Below are 17083 nucleotides of genomic sequence, written 5' to 3' on the forward strand. Positions count from 1 at the left end.
CCTGTAGCAACCTCCACATTAAAACTGATCTCTTTGGCACAGCACAGATTAGTTTTTTTTCCCACTGTGGTGAGCTGGTGAAAAATAAAAAATCTTATTAGCTGTTGCAACACACAGGTATGCATGACCAGACATGTGGACCACCTCTTGGTTCTCATGTGAAGGAGTTTATAAGGGTGTGAAGAAGTGTATGAAGTATGTCACAGTGAGGCAGTCACTGGGGTTCTGACTCATTGTACTACGCAGGTCAGAGCATGATTACTTGGATATCACAAAAAAAAGTCATAACACTACAGGACAAACTCATAGTCTGACAGCAGACCATGAGTCAGTCCTGGAGGACAGTGTAACTCCAATGAATGAACATGAAAGTCAGGCAAATACCATGCTTTAATTCCTTAATATATAGGATCAAGAGTCAGGTAGTGCCTGCTCCCAATGTCTATGACTGTAGGGGCTCTACATTCAACAAAATCTGTCTCATTCCCCCCCATTCTCTAAGGTTTCCTGTCTTTTTTGACCACCTGAAGCATGTGCTTCATGGTCCAAATGCTGATCGGAAAACATGAGACAAAAAAGACCTATTATTGAGGGTTTTGTCAATGCTGTAAAGTAAACAGTTGCTCTTTGGGGGCCCCTCTCAGTTTGGGGCCACAGGCAATTTGGCCCCTACAACATACCTGTGTTATACTCACTCTTTCTCTCATCCATCATCATTGAATGGTTATTCTGCAGAATTAATCTGCATTATAATCAACTTTTTGTCCAAATTATTTTGCATTCCATTTAAATAAGTACATTTTAGTCCTGTTGTCCACTGTGTGGTTGTCATGGTCCCACAAAGGTCGGTACCATGGACAGAGACTGGAGATTTTCAGCACCACGGACAGAGCTCATGTATCCGTCATCCATCAGCGTTTGAAAGTGTTTTTACTGTGTTATTTCATTTTCTTCATAAGAAGTTTAACCATGTCACTGAACACTAACTGCATCTTTATATAAAAACACAAACATTTTTTTAATCATATTTTGTGATTATATTATAAATCAGATTGGCGTAAAGTGGACAACAGCCCACGCATTTCCTTGATGGCAAAACAGAATAATATTCCGGGGATTTTCTCATAGTATATTCACTACATGCTCTCTCTCTCTCTCTCTCTCTCTTCCTATCCCCCTCTCTCTCTCTCGCTGTGTGTCCCTCCTCTCCTTCAGGCTCTCCCACTCTCAGTTCTTCTATTCGTTCACTGCGCTCTCATCCTCGGTGTGGCTTGTGTCTCTGCCTACTCCTGTGCGTAAGAGCGCACCGATGGATACGTGGTGGTGCACTGCTGAAAACGCGAAATCCGAGACAACCGCACGCTTGTGGAGAGACACGTAGGTGCGCAGCTGGATATCAGTCGCTTAGATGATAATAAATCCACTCCACTGAGATTCATTTGATTCTACTTTGACTTTATTTCCCTCCCTTTTTTTTTTTATTTTTGGGTGATGGCGATATGTTAAGTCAAGCTTCTCGTCGGCGCGGATGACGGTGCTACTTGGATGTATGTTTCTGGACTTTTCAGCGTATCATGACCGCGCGCCTCTCCCCCTCTCCCCAAGTCTTTTCGTTTCCGCGTGAAGTTGAAAGGAGGAGAAAACACAATGCGAGGGAAATACTTTCTTCTCGGCTTCTTGTTGCTCAAACTTATGGCTCTGGTGTGCAAGGCCGACGGCGAGCCGGGGATGCTCGGAGGATTCGTCATGATCGCCACCTCCAACGGCTCCAGGGAGGAGGAGAGCGTGTCCGAGGAGACCCCGCACACGGAGGACAAATGTCGGGGTTACTTCGACGTCATGGGCCAGTGGGACCCGCCGTTCGTCTGCAAGACGAGCAATTTCCTCTACTGCTGCGGCACCTGTGGCTTCCGCTTCTGCTGCTCCTACAAGCACTCGCGCCTGGACCAGAGCACCTGTAAAAATTATGACACGCCATTGTGGATGAAGACCGGCCAGACGCCGTACAACAAGAAGAACAAGGCGCACGACAGCACCAAAGACAAGACCAACTTAATTGTTTACATCATATGTGGAGTAGTGGCCATCATGGCTCTCGTGGGGATTTTCACCAAATTAGGGCTGGAAAAGGCGCACAGACCCCAGAGAGAGAACATGTACAGGTGAGCGCACCCCCCCCCCCTTCTCCTCTTCATCATCATCATCGTCCAACTCTCTCCTCCTCTTCTTCACTGTGTGCGCTTGTTTACACGGAGATTGCAGTAGTAGCTTATACGCACTCGCAGCGTGTCTTCATCACTTACCTCATCCGTCTGTGTTTGAATGTCCATAAAACTGTGTAAGGAGGAGGAAAAAGAAGAAAACAGTTTTAATGACACAGTATGATGATGCATAAACGCTATAAACGCATTAGGAAATATTACAGCTCCTCTGCCCAGGGCTGTGGTTTCTGGGCAACCACCAGCACAACTTATGTCATATATCTTGTGTGCAGACTCTTAATGAAGAGGGATGAGACTGCTGCATGCTTTGTCCACTCCAGACCAAACCATTGTACCCAATAAATACACCTTTATGTGAGATACTCGTTCTTCTCTCACCATTGTGATGTGAGATCGGTGAAAAGGCTGTTTATACACCTTCACTGTGTCATGTGCAGCGACTGCAGGGCGAAAAAAGAAATCAGGACAAATGAAAGCAACGTTTTATTTCTCCTCCCCCCCGTTCATTCATTCATTCATTAGGGAATCACATTCTTTTACACTTCATGGAACGATGTGCATCAATGGATAATTAAATGAACCATGTCATGTACAGTTACTAATGTCTGCACACCTCATCCATCCTCTCCTCTCTCTGACAGGGCCGTTGCCAGCGTGCTGCAGGGCGGGTGTCCAGGTGAGCAGTATCGCGGGGAGGAGGCCCTGGGGATGCATTCGCAGCACTGTGTCACCAGGACCACAAACCTCCGTGAGCGTCTTTCTCTTCTTTATGCTCGGGGAGTGTTTTTTGTTGTTGTTGTGTGTGTAACTTGAAGCAGCACATGGGAGAGGTGTGTGAGTGTGAGTGTGAGTGTCAGCTAAAAAAAAAAAGAAAAAGCATCTTTTTAAAACCAACTTGAGAGATTGGGATTAGATCAATCATCTCAGCTAAACTCAGCACAAGTTAAATCTGGATGATGGTTGGGTCCTTAGAGCTGTGGAGGAAAAACACATCCCCGCAGGCTTTTTCCCTTTGTTGCAAATGACAGTGTTTGGATGTTGTTGTTTTTTTCTTTATCTTGCATCGGCCAGATATTCATCCATTTCATGGATTTTTTTTCAACGCGTTGGAAAAATGAAAAAGAAAGAATATCTGCCCGTCTTCCTGTTGCCTTTCAAATCCAGCTGTTATTCACTGTTTTATTTTTTGCTCATGCCCACATGATATGATGCGAGAGAGAAAGAGGGAGTGTGTGTGTGTGTGTGTGTGTGTGTGTGTGTGTGTGTGTGTGTGTGTGTGTGTGTGTGTGTGTGTGTGTGTGTGTGTGTGTGTGTGTGTGTGTGTGTGTGTGTGTGTGTGTGTGTGTGTGTGTGTGTGAAGGCAGATCTGGGAGGGGGATAGTATACAAAGCGTATGAATGCCATCTATTTTTGTTGTGTCCCGTGGGCTGCTACAGTACCGAGCGTCTTTGTGTTTTTAACACTAAAGATGAAACAGATGAATGCACACAACCACACACACACAAACAAACACACACACACACACACAGCAGCCAGATTCCCTTAAAAGTTGCTTCCCCAGTCCACGTCGTTCTTGCGTCAAAGCAAAATGGGACCCTGAGATTATTTCATTCCAAAAATAGAGACGGTTAGACCTGTTTTTTTTTCATGCGTACTATTAAAGGTAAGGTCGGAGATCCTGGGATTCAAAAGCCCAACCCCCTTTCTTCAGACTTCCCTCCGAAACTCCGCCTCCAGAGCACAGGAACGCACAATGCTTGTTCACGAAGAGCGTGACGGTAACTTTTTTGGATACTTGGAATACGGAAAAACAACAAACAATCTCAAAAGATCACGGAGACACAAAGTTAGCCTACCTGTCCAGGAGAAACAGCGACACCATGTCATAATTTCTTGGCTCTCGCTTCCCCCCCCCCAAAAATGTCTTTTGCTTAAGGCCAATACCTGTTGATGACACCATAACGTTGCTGCGACTGTCTCGGGTCTCGTTGGATTTTTAGCGAGCTAGCCTATAATCTGGCGTTATCATACGATGAGTACACAAAGAGGTATGGGGTTTTTACAGGCCTGTCCGTTCCACAGGTGACTGACAATTTATCATTTCTGTGACAATGCATTAACTAAGCTAAAGATCTCCTACCCTATATTTACTTTTGAAACTGACACTGTTTTGTGTAACTTCTGCAGAATAAACCTTTAAATGAACTCACACGGTGCTGATCAAGCCTGATTCAGCTTCACGTTACTCTCGGTAAAAACTGCGTTTAGAGTCGCCCGGTGGACAGGAAGCTATTCGTTTTATGTCAAGAAGCAACCATCAGGCAAAGGGAGACGGAAGGAGAATGATTAAAATTACAAAGATGTACCCATAAAAGTTCCACAAGTGAATTCTACAATAAAATGATAAATGCTTCTGACCCAAATCACAAGCTGATTTTTTTCCCCCCATTGTTTGTGTATCACTCTCAGAAATAAGGGTTCCTTCTACAAGGGCTGAGGTTTTTTCTACAAGGGTTTTTCAAGGGTTCTTGGTAACACTGATGGTTCCAGTAAGAACCATTTTGATCCAGAGAACCCTTTAAAACCCTTTTCCTGAATAAAGGGTTTTAAAAGGGTTCTTGGTGGAACCTTTATAAAAAGGTTCTACCTGGAGCCAAAAAGGGTTCTATGAGGACAGGCTGAATAACCTTATATGGTTCTACTTAGCACTTTTATTTCCAAGAGTGTAGCTACCTCTGTTGGTGAGCCTGAAACAAACGTGTAATCCTAAAGCAGCGCTCCCTCGACTAACAACGACGTGACATAAGCCCTACTCGGCGTGAAGCGCGACGCCCACAGACGCCTTCGAACATCACGAGTGCACACCTCATGGACAGGGGTGAAGGTTAACATGCGTCAAAAGCCAAGTTTTTCGAGATGAGGCGGTCTAAAATTAAAAGAGATGGAAACTCTTCACTGCGGGAGAGATGAGATCGTGGGCTGGCCTATCACCTCAGCGGCCAATAGGACACCACTGTGGAAACGGAGATTATCGTTATTGCAAATGGTGGAACGTGCTCCTCTGAACCCTCTCACCCTCGGGCCTGTGGGTAATCATGTGGAATGTTATTAACCTCCATGATCTGGTGGGATCCTCCTTGACAGCCACCTGATTGGTGTACGGGGCCGATTTATCTCGGGAGGATCATTGGGGGGGGGGGGGGGGGGGTGTGTGCTTAGATATGGATTCTCTGGCCGAGGCGATGTTATTCTTGTTTTAAGTGATTAACGACGGATAAATAGACTGAAAAGGGCAAAGACGACTTTCCATTAAGAAGAGCAACGCTCTGAGTGCAAAGGACAGAGGAGGAGGAATTAGAAGAGTGGTAATTGCGATGTAAAGATACGTTTCGGGTTTGAAGGACCACGTGTGCATGTGTGCTTTTTTTAGTACAAACTACGTATTGATTATAGCTTATGGCCAGATTGCCCTATTATTGGCATCAATGAATCAGGTCTGGCAGATCTCTGCTGCCAGTGTAGGAGGAGAAAATTCCTCTGGGCCTCGTGTGACTGTCAGTCACAGCCTGTTATCTATCTGTCAGCAGAGGAATCACGGATGATGACCACCACCGCCGCCGCGTCAATTTTATCATTTTTATTTTGCTTATTTCTCAGCACAAGTGCAGAACCAAGTGTAGAGTGAGCCCATACGTGTATGAAGTCATTAAAAAGCCTGAAAATAATCTTAATGATGAACATAAGGAGTCTTAGTCCCTCCAGTTTTGTGTTTTCTAAACCCACCGTTTAAGCTGTAATGGTATGATCTGATGATTCTGTTGTACTGAAACGGAGCAGAGGAGTTAGAAACATGTGCCCCATGTGGAATGAAAAAAAAGTTTTTTATCATTAGAAAAGCCTAAATTACAGTCTCTAATCCATCCTGGTAATGGATTGTTTTTTCAGGAACGTGGACAAAATGCGTCCTCAAACCATCTCTGAATGTGGTTTCAGTGATTTGCATCTGATTTAGATCATTCAGACCTGATCTTGACCATTTATCTGGCCTTGATCGGATCACTGAGGAATGACAAAACAATATTTAGGCTTTCGATTCTATGGTTGAACTCATGATATTTCATCTAATAAGCGTTATTGAAGCTCTGAAGTATGGAGCTCTGTCTGTTATACGTCTTATCTGTGATGGAAAAGTCATTCACGGGGACTTTCAACGTCCTTTTAGCACTTTGAAGCAGCCGATCTCATTGTTTCTACTCTTACTGTATCATAAGATGATGAAATTAGACATGAGATTTAATTTAAACATGCAAATTATTGCATCCAGTGCTACAATGTTGTACTTTTTAAGTTCTGTAATTGTTATTTTGGGTATCACACTTGAGCGCTTTAGATGGGGCAACAGTCATCGAGACAAAACACACATACACACACAGCTATAAGTGCACACTTACACACACACACACACATGCACAATGATCACTATCCAACATTCAGTTTGCCGCTCGGAGGCTTAATTACCTCCCGAGCAGTTCTAACCTTTTGCTAAACATTCTGAGATGGGAAGGATGAAATTTTAATCGGTAATTGCTTCAGAGATTGCACAGACACTGTCTGCAAAGAGCTGTGTGTGTGTGTGTGTGTGTGTGTGTGTGTGTGTGTGCATCACGCAACTTCAGGTCTGTGCACGACACAGGCCTGTCAACAGGAGCTGTGCATTCCCTTCGTTAAAGAGTATAGGCGAGTGTGACCTTGTCTTCCCAGCTGCCATTTGAGCCTTCAGCGTGTCCCGTCTGATTGCACGGTGTCAGAGCGGCGAAGAGAAGAAGAAGCTGCAGCAGCAGCAGCTATAGTGAACCTCTGAGTTGTAGAAACAGGCAAAGAGAGAGAGAGAGAAGGGCTGTGGAGGGTAGTTATCTGCGAGGCGTCACTCCAGCTCCGGCTCCGTTTGAAGCTCAGCATCTGTCCTTGTGTTCAAACAGGCAGAGGAAGAAAAAAAAACAAAAAAAAACGGTGGAGTTAAAGTTCCCTTTCCCCCAACCTTGTCTTTCTCTCTCGTAGCCTGCTGGAGCGACAGGAAAAGGCTCCCACCTTATTTACAGCTGCTTTTTCCTTTGATCCAAGCCACTGAGGTTGGTTTTAATTTGATATGTTTGAAACCAAAGCTTCACACAAACACACACACACAGTGACTCAGACACTCCAGGAACTTGTTTATAGAGCTGTTCATACAAACACTTAAAAACAAAAACTCTCTATTATGTCACCCTGGATTAGGCTGTCCTCAAACACATTCTGTCATTGTCCTGAAGGGTCCAAGCAGCTGAGCGGAGTCACTAAATGCAGGGGGGGGCAGCAGGCGCCGTCACACCTGGGCGCCGCGAAACAGTTGACCAGATGTTCCAAGGGCTTGAGCGTAACGACGCCCGAGGCTCAGGTGTGAAGCTCGAAAGAAAATCCAACTTGAGCATTTTAGTCTTGTCCAATTTCGATGCCTAAAACTTCTATCGCACCTTCTTATGGACATCAAATACAAAGAGCCAGGTCCCTAAAGAAGACATTGAAGCTTCTACATTTACAGTACAGTTGACTTAGAGACTGTAATTCCTCCCTCAGCCTCAGACTCTCAGAACAATCTGCACCGCCCCCCCCCCCCCCCCCCCCCCCCTCAGTCTTCTCTCCAGACTCTCATTCCTGCACCTTCTTTCTGCCTAATTATCTAAATGTGAGCCCCCTCTGCATCCCGGAGACTTCATTAGTCTCTGGGATGGGTCAGTCGTGTTCATGTTATTGCCTCCGCATCATCTCTCTGGTTATCTCTGGTTAGACTTGTGGTGAAAACTGTGGTGCTTTCATTCAAGAGAAGCCTACATGTTCTTATATTCATCTGTATTTTGATTAACACTTAAGAATGCGTTTTTAGAACTACTGGAACTACAGCTGTAGAAAAAAGATCAGCGTAAAGAGATCTGCATTCATACTATTACGCTTAAGTTGATTGTCTCCTTTGTTTCAGCGAGTATAGCTAACAAGAAACAATTGTGAAAAGGGCTGGATTCTGAATCACAAGGTCCCAATTTGATTAACATTTACAGATATTTCAGTGTTTGTTCTAATTTTCTTGGACCTTTTCCACAGAACTAATGCTGCATATTGTACAAAAATCCTGGTGCATCATTAAAAAAGACTCGAAAGTCATGCAAAGACTATCGCGATCAAGCTTCGCAAGATATGTGCTGAGGTCACAGGGATCCATCCACTGTCAACATCCGCTTTATCCTCCACATGAGGGTCGCGGCGGGGGCCGCTGGTGCCAATCCCAGCCGACATACCCGTCGAGCCAAACGCTCGGCTTATTTCGTGCAAGTGCAAATGTCAATAAAACAACAAGAACAAGAAGTGCAAACTCCTCATTTAAATAAGCAAAAACCTATGGTTTCTATACGACGTAGGAGTTTCGGCCTCCATTCCCAAGGGGTCACAAGATAAGTCTGAAAGGCCACAAGGTGATTAATGAGTATAAACGATCCTAAAGCAACATAAAAAACAACAAAAAAATACATACGTATTTAAGTTGAGCACACACTGGATAGGTCCCCAGTTCATTGGAAGGCCAAGACATAGAGGAAAAACAACCATTCACTCTCACGCTCACATTTAGTGTCCAATTAAGCTCTTATGAAGTCCAATTTTGTGGACCCAGAGCTAATGAGACAGACGATGATTTAGGTGAAACCAAAACTGAAAGTAAGTCTTTCAACTGAGCTGCAGAAGTTAAAACCCGATCAGGAATATCATCCGAATGTCTCCAATTGTGCCTGCCTATACCAAAATTAAGTTATTAAAATTTGAATATGGGCATATTTGGAACAGATTAATTGTTTAACACTTTAGATTAGGGAATACATATTCACCATTAACTAGGTGCTTACTAACATGCATATAAGTAGCATACTAACCCTTTATTAGTAAATATTAAGCACGTATTAGCACATTATGTAGGAAAAATATTAATTCATGTCGTAATAGAGGTAGAATAAGGTGTTAATACATGCTTTATGATTACTAATAAAGGGCGAGTATGCTACTTGTATATGTTAGTAAGAACCTAGTACATGGTTACTGTTTTTTAATGAAAATGAATCAGTATGTATGTAGTCCATGATGATTGCCTAACCTGGCACAGGCGTCATTAAAGCCCGAGAAAACCGTGCGTCTGAAGCTGTCGACGACGGTGAAGGGCTAATAAGATTTAGAACGTAGGACAAATGGAAACGCTCACAGTAAGTTATTATTTTCACCCATTAGTCCACGATCCGGAATCCTAATTAAGCAACAGGACGACCCTGAGCTGTCACACTCCTGTTATTGAGCAGTGTAAATTTGAACAGGCACTCATTCAAGGGAGAGGGGGGGGGGGGCAATTAAAGAAATTAAATGGTGTCCTCAAAGAGTTGTGTGTGATGCACGCCGCCCGTCCTTCTCTGTCCTCAGTGTTTGACATCTTTCAGCGTGTAATTTCCCATCTTGTCATTGTGGTGCGGAAAGATGCAACGAGGGACGGTGAATATCTTAACTTCTAATCAGCTCAGCAGCACTAACCCCAACCCCCCCCCCCCACTTTACGAATATTAATCAGGTCTTTTACTCCCAGGAAGTCACTTCTTGCATTTGACAGGTAATTACTGAACGTCTCTTTCTGTGTGCGTGTGTGTGTGTGTGATTTTACCGAAGTTGTCCAAGTAGTCGACGCTCACTTCCATGTTGTGTAAGAAAAGGAAAATAAAAACTGCAGTGGACTTGATTCAAAACCTGATGACATCGATTTAACTCCCTCATTGACACTGCATCGCGCCGTGATACTGCACTCACAGGCAGTCGTGGTATCAGCAGACAGATTTCCCATCTGTATGTTTGAACAGGTGGTTATCACCACTGCTTTCTAATTAACTGCTACGCTGACTCCCCTTAATCGACTGTTTAAATTAATGACTCGAGCCCTTTTTTTTTGCAGAAATTAGGATTAATATTTTGTCAAATGGGTTTTCGCGCGATGACAAATTAACATTTAAATAAGGGAACTCTTAATAAGTTTTCAAAGATGCTCCCGCGTTTGTGTCTATGTTTGCAAAGGAGGAGCGGCTATGATCCGTTTGACAATAACAGACAGAGTGATGCTTTATGTCTTATTATGCGCCTTATAATAAGTGCATGTACAGTAGCTGTGTTGTGCTGTGTGAAACCATCAGTAATCTGCAGCTATTGTCACACAATAATGGGGAGAAGGAACGCTAATAATGCCAACAATCACAGCAGCATACTGTATATGTTCTTGTCACTTCATGCCATTGTTAGTATAGAAGTCTTAGTATATCACGACTGATATTTTGATTATTAACACTATACACTATTGTTTCCTCACACAGAGTCGACTGTAAGACATGATGAGCACAAGTTAAAGACTGCAGCAACATAAAATCGAACCCTTTAAACTGCAGTGCATATCTTTTAAATATGCCTTCAAACCGTTTTAATGCTGTTGGCACACATACGCAGTACACTGTTACGCTGGTTATTTGGAGTGCTGCTCTTTTCGTTTAATAAAGCTAAAGAAGCTAACGGAAAATAACTGCTAACTGGTAAATGGTGCTTGGACTCTGGTGCTTTGGCACGAAAAACTGCGTTTTTTAGAGACTACGAGTCACGTAAACGAGGTCTTTTTCCAGTCAGTCGTCATAGAAACGCGCTAATGTGCCCAGCACTACAGAAATGACAAAGAATTACCCAGAGAAAGCTTCAGATGTGACTTTTACTGCTCAAAAAAACACGGTAGTTCAGCAGTGTGATGGGATAAGTGCCCGCCCGCCCATGCAGGACCATTGCATGCACACAAATGCTCCATCTGTCAGGTCTGATAGTATTGCTTGACAGGGTTTTGGTTGCAGATGCAAGACGAGCACATAAAAGCGCAAATTTCGGACAGGATTATTCTTACACGGGGAGGTGGAGTCATGTCATTTTACCACAGGACTTCTGTAATTTTAACGGCCAATTCGGAATATTTACGCACATATTTACTGCCGGTCTATTCGCACGGGATTAATCTTACCTGGGGTATTTGTTCAGGACCATTTTACTCAAGAAAATTCACGTAGTCTTTACTGACATCGGTCATTGGTAATGATTACTGCCATGGCACATGTCTTCTTCCCTCAGTCCAAAAACCATGCAGACTAGATTTAGACTAATGGGAGAATAAATTGACCGTAGGTGTGAATGTGAGCATTAATGCTTGTTATGGTCTCTATATGTTGGCCCTGTGATAAGCTGGCAAACCTCAGCTCTACCGCTCACCCACTGTTAGCTGGGACTGGCTCCAGCTTCCCCCACGACCCTCAAAGTTAAGTTGGCCTAGTGGGGCAGAAGAAGTAACATTTGTGGGGGGTGAAATGTACTTGCCATTCACTTCTGGGTTTGTCCAGAATCTTAAATTTAAATCTGTTTTGGGTTTTGAGTGTCCAAAGCACCAGATCACTTCCTCTGTCCCTGAAGTTTGGAAAGCTCCTTTTTCAACTTTCTCTTCCTTCACCACACACAATCATGCACGGAGACACACGCATACGGACACCAAATGCACCCTTGTGTGTACAGATTGCACATACACACACATACTGTATTGTCTGTTCCAGGCTTGTGCTCCCACACTCGGCCTGGGGGCAGGTAGCAGATTTGCTTGGCTGGCTGATTGATGCCACCAGCGATGTTATGTCACAGGCGGTGGGGGGAAAGCTCATGCTGGGGGCTCAATTGTGAACCTGATGCCCTTCCCCATGTGCCATCTATGTCATTCTTCACCACACACACACATACACACACATCACCAGAACCAGGATTGTGGTTTTTGGAGAGCGCCTCCTCTTGCCTGCAGGCTTCAGTATGACCTGGCTCACTCACCACCCTGCCCTGAGGACATGGGGATACATTGGCAACCATCCTGCCACTCTCGCTCTTCCTGCCCTCATACATACATATGGACACACACACACACACACACACACACACACAAACAACACACCAACTCATGGCCCCTGCTCCCACCACCCGTCTGACTGAGCGCTGGCCCATGAATATGGGACATGTGGCCGGGCAAAATGCGTCACGAGTGCTGGGCTCTTGCTCCGACGACAGATCTTGTGCCGAAACTGCCTGCCTGCGAATTACCACCCTGGACTGCCTTACAGAAACAGAGGAGTTGTGTTTCTTTGCCCCTCTGATTGTCGCAGAGCCCTGCTCTCGATTCATCTCAGCTTCTCTGGCCACTGTTGCAGTTTCTCTTGGCATTTCTCGTCTCTTATGGCAGGAGCTTGTAACACGATCCCGTCTCCTTTCCCCTCCTCGTGTTGTTTTTGTTTGCCGAGATGAGATTCTCACCATTTCCCTCCGGAGTATCAGAAATGTCCATAATACACATGCAACAGGCTGAAAAGGCATGGACAAATGTGTTTAAGATTGGCACATCGCATATATTTTGCAGACTAGAGTCTATAACGGAACAACAAATCTCTGTTCTCAAAGGATTTGGACTGGGAGGTTTCCGTTTGGAGCGTTGCTGTCAGGAAAGGTCAGATGATGTCTTTATTTATGTCATCCTCTGCCTTGCAGATCAAGGAGAATTGACTGAATACTTTACTTTATCAGTCAGAGGTTCACCTATCGTCTTCCCTCAGATCCATTGATAATTGTTGGGTGGAGAGAGATTGAATTAGCAACACTATGAGTTAAATGAGAGATTAGACTCTGATTAAATATAAAGCTAGCCATACCCGAGCTCAGCAATAATATCATATGAACTTTCAGCCATGAGGATTCTCTCTCAGTCAAAACAATTTAAAAAAGACCCAACATGGCTTTTATTTTGAAATATTTGCAGAACCAGCGGATGTGTGGCTTCACATTGGCAATTTAGGACGAAGCCATTTAAAGGCGACGTACGAAACAGTCCGTTAATAGAGTTAATGATCTCATTCGCCTGTTTCGGGTCTTCTTCAATAGCACGTGATGTCGATTTTGTAAATGATGTTCCACTTTAGAGGATATTTTAACGCAGAAACTCCATGCATATCATCAACCCAACACTATAAATACACTATATTTACCTGCATTGTCAACTTCCAAAGCAATCTTTTCAAATCTGTGTAACTAATATGGACATTTGCATTGTTTTCTTACCCTTACCATGCTTTACCTCTATATGCAAATTTACCATTTCACATCGTCTCATCTGTTCACAGGCAGCAGCGTGGCACTTTGTCTGCCCACAAAGCAACTTAATAAGCTTTATAATCCCAACAGGCGTTTACCTTATTGGAAAATCAGAGCGCTCACTTATTAAGGTGGTTGTCCAGTGATGTTTAATATAGTGCGCTGTGCATGTGATGACACATTCAACTTTTATTTTGCTCCATTATGGTGAGTAGAAAAGCCTGCATGGGCGTTTTAATACTTCCTTCAAGTTTCTCCGTCGCAGATTGCAATCTTACAACTCTGTACGACGTAGCACGTAGAGTTCTTTAACCACTGCCAATGATACTAGAAAGGGTTTTTATTTTCCTATGGCAGTTGCACAGCAGAGGAATAGGAATTCTAGACAAGCTAACGTGACAGACATCCAGAGGGAGAGCTACCTTCAGATGTCACTGTCAGCCTAACCAGCAGGCATTGACTGAATCAGTCCCCCCTCAGGAATCTTGGGAAATGGATTCTGAAAAGCCTCAACACCCAAGCCCCTAATTCTGCGATACGAGGCCTGGTGTAGAACAGTTGTACGTGTCAAGGCTGAGGGGGGAAATAAAGCAGCAGGAACAAGTGCAACTAGATGAGAAAATAAAGATTGTGGAACCGACAAAGGGAAGCCTGAGCGCGTTTGACAAATAGACGGAGAGAGGAAATCTTTACCGAGACGTGAGACGCAAGGTATTTCAAACCTCTTCAGGAAGAAACGGGGGCCGCCGAAAACGCTCCCTGATGTGCACCTTCATGGACACAATGACAGCATTCCACTGTTGTGGCAACAGAACTTAAAGTGCTTTGGCATTCAGTTTCGTCGCAAATTGATCACAAGCTGCTATTTCTACAAAGTCCGACGGCCGCTTTAGAATTGAGTTTGTCACATGCCGCGCACACGGGGCATCGACGCGAGCGCGGACGGATGCATCCGTCTTGCACGGAGCAAGTAAAAGATGTGGGTCATTGATTTCTTGTTGCCGGTAGACAACGAGAGGGTTAGTTCATGGATTCACAGAGAATTTAAATGTGGCACAGAGAGAGAGAGAGAGAGAGAGAGAAGACAGAACTGGTGCAAACATGCCTGTCAACATCTGTCACATGCAGTATAACACTTCATCATTTCTGTAGGTTTGTTATTCGCGATTTATTACTCTCTTGGTCTTATTTGAGTAGACGTTAATAACCAAATGAATGGATGGATTTTGGGAGCACGGAGCAGCAACCAGGTGGCAAAAAAAAACTTAAAAAAAGAAAGAGAAAATGAACGTTTAACCCATCTGTCAACAAGCAATCGCCATATGCTGCTTCCTGATTTCCATACTACACAACACCGATATATATGTAGATAATGAGGTAAACTGTTTCCTTAAAGCAGTAGGTACATATATTAAAATTTAAATTAGAGGTTATTGTGGACATATTTGGTTTGCTCGCTTTCTTGTTTATCTCCAAATAAAGTGGTCTTGGACGTCTTCAGAATCTTAAGAATTCATGGCAGCAGTCCTAATGTTTTTTTATACATAGCCAAGACCAAGTCGACCAAGAGGTTTAATCAAATACAAATCCTTTTGCTTGAAGTCCTAATAAAAATGCACATATCTAGTCTCCAACTTAAGCTTCTATAGCTCCAATATCCATAAAAACATGTATGGATGTGTTTGTATGTGTGTGAGGGCACATGTGATGTATAATTCATTGGATTCTCCTCACAACAAACAGGATTTATGTGCGTCTGCCTCCTCCAAACCAGCGATATCCATTTCTTGCCGTCTTCTGAAATTATAATGCAACTCAGACACTTCTTCGGGTTCTACTTTACTCTTTGTTTTTGTTGGTGAAAAGTTTAGCTCAGCGGATCGGTCTCTGGAGCTCTGTCTGATTTAGAAAGTTGATTAGCTACGTACGACAATAGCTAATGCATTATGGAAGACGGCGTCTTTTTGTGCGTCCTCAACAAACACGAGTCGGTGTTGTGAATGTATTAAAACTTTTATATTTACAATGAAAGCTGAAACTCTATTGCAGTGTATTACACTAAACAAATACGGCCCCCTTTGAAGGTACTTTCAAAGGTACCTATGTTCCCCTTTCTTTGAAAAAGGGTCCCATGTTCCCCTGTCACATACAAAATGGGGAACATATGACCCTTTAAAAAAAAAAAAAAATCCTATGTTCCCCCAATCGTAACATAGGTACGACCCCCTTTCAAAGTCATTAGCTAACTATGGCACATTAGCATGTGGGGTTACACGTTGCATTTAAGCCATGTTTCCACTGAGTGGAACAGTTCGGTTTGGTACGTATTTTTTTGCGCTTACATTAGGAATAGGAACCAAATAACTGATCCCCAACAGTTCCATTTTCCCATAACCTTCGCTTGGGGTACTAGAGTACATTACAATACAGTACAGGTTAAGCGGGACCGTATCTATGTTCCCCGGGTCCTATGTTCCACGCTTTGTATGTGACCGGGCAACATGACCCTTTCTCTAACCCTAACCCTAAAAAAGGGTCCTATGTTCCCCTGTCACATACAAAGTGGGGAACATAGGACCTTTTTTGGGAAAACGGGGAACATAGGACCCGGGGAACATAGGTACGACCCCGGTTAAGCTAGCCCCAAGACAGTTAGCTGATTGGGCCACAGAAAAGTGTTCTTAGTTGACCACAAATCTGAGTTTTACAGCTTTACAATTCCAAACTGTACTATACTGTACCAAAACAAACTATACAATGATGGAAATACAGCTTTAAGGGCTCTATTCACAACTACTTCTAACTAGCTTAAAGCCAGTCCTGTGTATTGTCGGGCCTAAGCTAATAATTTACACTTGGGGGCCCCCTGTCATCTTAAAGGAGACTGTTAAGATTAAGATTTAATATGATGTGATTTATTATTTAAGACTTCTTTTACAAGATTAGTTTTGAAACACGTCAGCTGGAAACACTAAAGCATCAGCTACAGGCATTTTCTTAACTGTGCATGGAGCTAAAATTGAGTTTGATAGCTAGTTACAAAGCCTTGGAAAAGAAGATGTTTTTGTCTGCTTCTGCTGAACAGTCTATGTGGCGATGTGTGCATTTTGTTTGTCCAAATGGATTATTGATGCTGAAATACAGCACCTTTAATAGCCTATCTGTTTGCCAGCAGTTGCATAATGCTGCTTTCATGCAAGCCCTTGTTTGGAAAGGAGATTATCGTCATTATCTGCAGAGAGACACATGTTCACAGTGCGCGTCCAACAAACCTGCCAGCCATGTTGTCAATATCACGAGAGGAAAATCAGAACACGTGCTGAAATATCCCTCAGTTGCCTCATCTCTATATATATCTGCTTGTCTGGTGGGAAACAGTTGGCGTTATACCGTTCTGATTACATTTGCACTAGTCTTCTTTTAATTTCATACAGTTTGATTGCTTTGACTGTCAAAATAAAGTTGTGGAAATGCAGCACTGGCTGACTCAGAAGCGCCTCGACTATGCGAGCATTAGCTCAGTCCTAAATTATTAATCCATTTCTCCGACTGCGTTTGCCCACTGATATCTCAGGTTTCTCCCGCGGCCACGCCCTCACTCA

At 43.6% G+C, this 17083-nt stretch overlaps 1 protein-coding gene across 1 annotated transcript in view; it reads left to right on the forward strand.

Moving 5' to 3' along the window:
* Window positions 1-1647: 1647 nt before the first annotated feature.
* The window catches only part of shisa9a (shisa family member 9a), a gene marked incomplete at both ends in the record, with an annotated part of 43370 nt that continues 27934 nt past the window's right edge, over window positions 1648-17083 (forward strand). Inside the window, 2 exons of the mRNA XM_083903629.1 lie at window positions 1648-2162; window positions 2864-2970. Of these exons, the coding sequence (XP_083759755.1) occupies window positions 1648-2162; window positions 2864-2970 (622 nt within the window). The remainder of the gene's footprint in view (window positions 2163-2863; window positions 2971-17083) is intronic.

Source organism: Microchirus variegatus, assembly GCF_963457635.1.
Source record: "Microchirus variegatus genome assembly, chromosome: 17".
Taxonomy (NCBI): Eukaryota; Metazoa; Chordata; class Actinopteri; order Pleuronectiformes; family Soleidae; genus Microchirus; species Microchirus variegatus.